At 65.5% G+C, this 1,917-nt stretch overlaps 1 protein-coding gene across 1 annotated transcript; it reads right to left on the bottom strand.

The window, feature by feature from the left end:
* Nucleotides 1-330: 330 nt before the first annotated feature.
* Cdk5r1 (cyclin dependent kinase 5 regulatory subunit 1) lies at nt 331-1,598 on the bottom strand. Its single transcript, XM_048365805.1, is given in 2 exon segments — nt 331-1,079; nt 1,082-1,598. Coding segments are annotated over 2 exon segments (924 nt in total). The 5' UTR covers nt 1,574-1,598; the 3' UTR covers nt 331-647.
* Between the last annotated feature and the right edge of the window lie 319 nt (nt 1,599-1,917).

Below are 1,917 nucleotides of genomic sequence, written 5' to 3'. Positions count from 1 at the left end.
CTTTCTCCCTAAAAAAGGAAACCGCAAACTAGGACCTGGCCTGGTCAACAATGGGACCTAAGCTTTGGCTGAGCCAGGCTCAGCCTTCCTGACGTAGGCGCCCCGGGGTGGTGGACATCTTGCCTCATACCCCACTCCGAGGCTTAGTCAGGGCAGCTGTCTCCAGGAGCCCCTGAATGAATCACCCCAAACAGATGCCTTTCAGGAAAGACCCGGCCTGCCACCAGAAATCCTCCCTCCTCCCCTGGGGCCCGGCCCGAGGCCCCTTTCCGGCTGCAGCACTGGGGCAGCCGTGGGCAGCCTGGCTCACCCTGGATCCTGCAGGGGCTCAGGTGGGCAGGGGCGGCTCAGTCCCCGAGTTCCCCAGAGCGAGAGGTCTGCGGCCAGGGTGGCTCTAAACGCATCCTCTGGGTTTGCACAAGGTTCATGAGTTCAAAAGTCCCCAGACTTCCTTGACAGGTCTGGGGGAGGGGGATGGGAACAAAACAAAACCAAAAACCAAAACAAAACCCCAAGGAGAAAACATAGGCAGGGAGAGGCCCTCGGTGGCTTCGCTAGACACATACTGTACACAAAATTTGATTTGTTTCAGTTATAAATTTTTAAAAGTGAATGGAATCCTTGAGCCGTGTTGCGGGCTCCGGAGCTCACCGATCGAGCCCGAGGAGGAGGCGCTTCTTGTCCTCCTGGCCGCTCTCGTTCTTCAGGTCGGAGAACACCTGTGTGAAGTAGTGCGGGTCGGCGTTGATCTGCAGCATCTTGGCGCTCATGAGGTTGATGACGGAGAGGCAGCGGTCCCAAAAGGCCTCCTTGCAGCTCTCCACCAGGAAAGGCTTGAGCGGGTAGGAGATCTCGTTGCCCATGTAGGAGTAGGAGAGGTACAGGCAGGTCAGCAGGACGGCCTGGAGCTCGCGGTCCGAGCCCACCTCGGAGGAGATCACATCCCTGCAGAGCATGTAGAGGAAGACCACGTTGGCCGGCGTGATGAAGCCCTGGTCCTGCCAGCCCTGCAGCAGCAGCGAGCGGTCCACGCTGCGCAGCCAGATCACGGGGTCCGTGGGGGACAGGTGCTTCAGGCGGGGTAGCACCGGCGACAGAGGAACTCGCCCAGGCAGCGCAGCAGCTCGCTGGTGGACGCCTGGACGATGACCCGCTTGGGCGTCCCCGCCGAGCTGACCACGGGGTGCGGGGCCTTCTTGACGGACGAGGAGCCCCCGGTCTGGGAGCCCGAGAGCTGGCTGGCCGGGGGCGCGGGCGGCTGGGCCGGCGGGGGCTGGGCGAACGTGGACAGGTTGGCGCACGACAGCGACTTCTTCAGGTTCTCATTGTTGAGGTGCGTGATATTGTTCTGGTAGCTGCTGTTGGGCTGCACCTTCTTGGAGTTCTTCTTCTTGGCCGACACGGCCACGATCCTCTTCCAGGGCAGCACGGAGATGATGGAGTGCCGCTTCAGGTTCTTGTCCTTGGCGTTCTTGCTGTTCTGCACCGCCGTGTAGTGGCCCACGGTGGCCGCGCCATCCTCAAACAGCGTGGCCTTGCGGTAGCTGGGGGACAGGGACAGCACCGTGCCCATGGTGCCGCTGCGCGCCCGGCGGGGGCCCGCGCCCCTGCGCGCCCAGCCTGCCGGCCCGGGGCGGACGGCGGCTCACCGAGCCCGCGGCGGCCTCGCCTCGGCGGCGAGGAGGGGCGCTCCCGACACACGCGCGCGCTGCCCCTCCGGATCTGCGTGGAAAACAAGATGGTTCTCAGCCCCGGGCGGGGCCCCGCGCGGCGCCGCGCCCCTCCCGCGCCTCCGCGGCCCTTCCCGGGGCTCCGCGGCCCGGTCCGCGCCCCCCGCGCCGCCGCCTCGCCGTCTCCACCTCAGCACCCCCGCCTGGCTCAGCCGGGTGGGGCCCGGGTGCCCGCAGAGGCGGATGC

This window comes from Perognathus longimembris, chromosome 17 (assembly GCF_023159225.1).
Source record: "Perognathus longimembris pacificus isolate PPM17 chromosome 17, ASM2315922v1, whole genome shotgun sequence".
In the NCBI taxonomy this organism is placed as follows: Eukaryota; Metazoa; Chordata; class Mammalia; order Rodentia; family Heteromyidae; genus Perognathus; species Perognathus longimembris.
The sequence above is the reverse complement of the archived record's forward strand: the minus strand, read 5'-3'. Positions and strand labels throughout refer to the sequence as shown.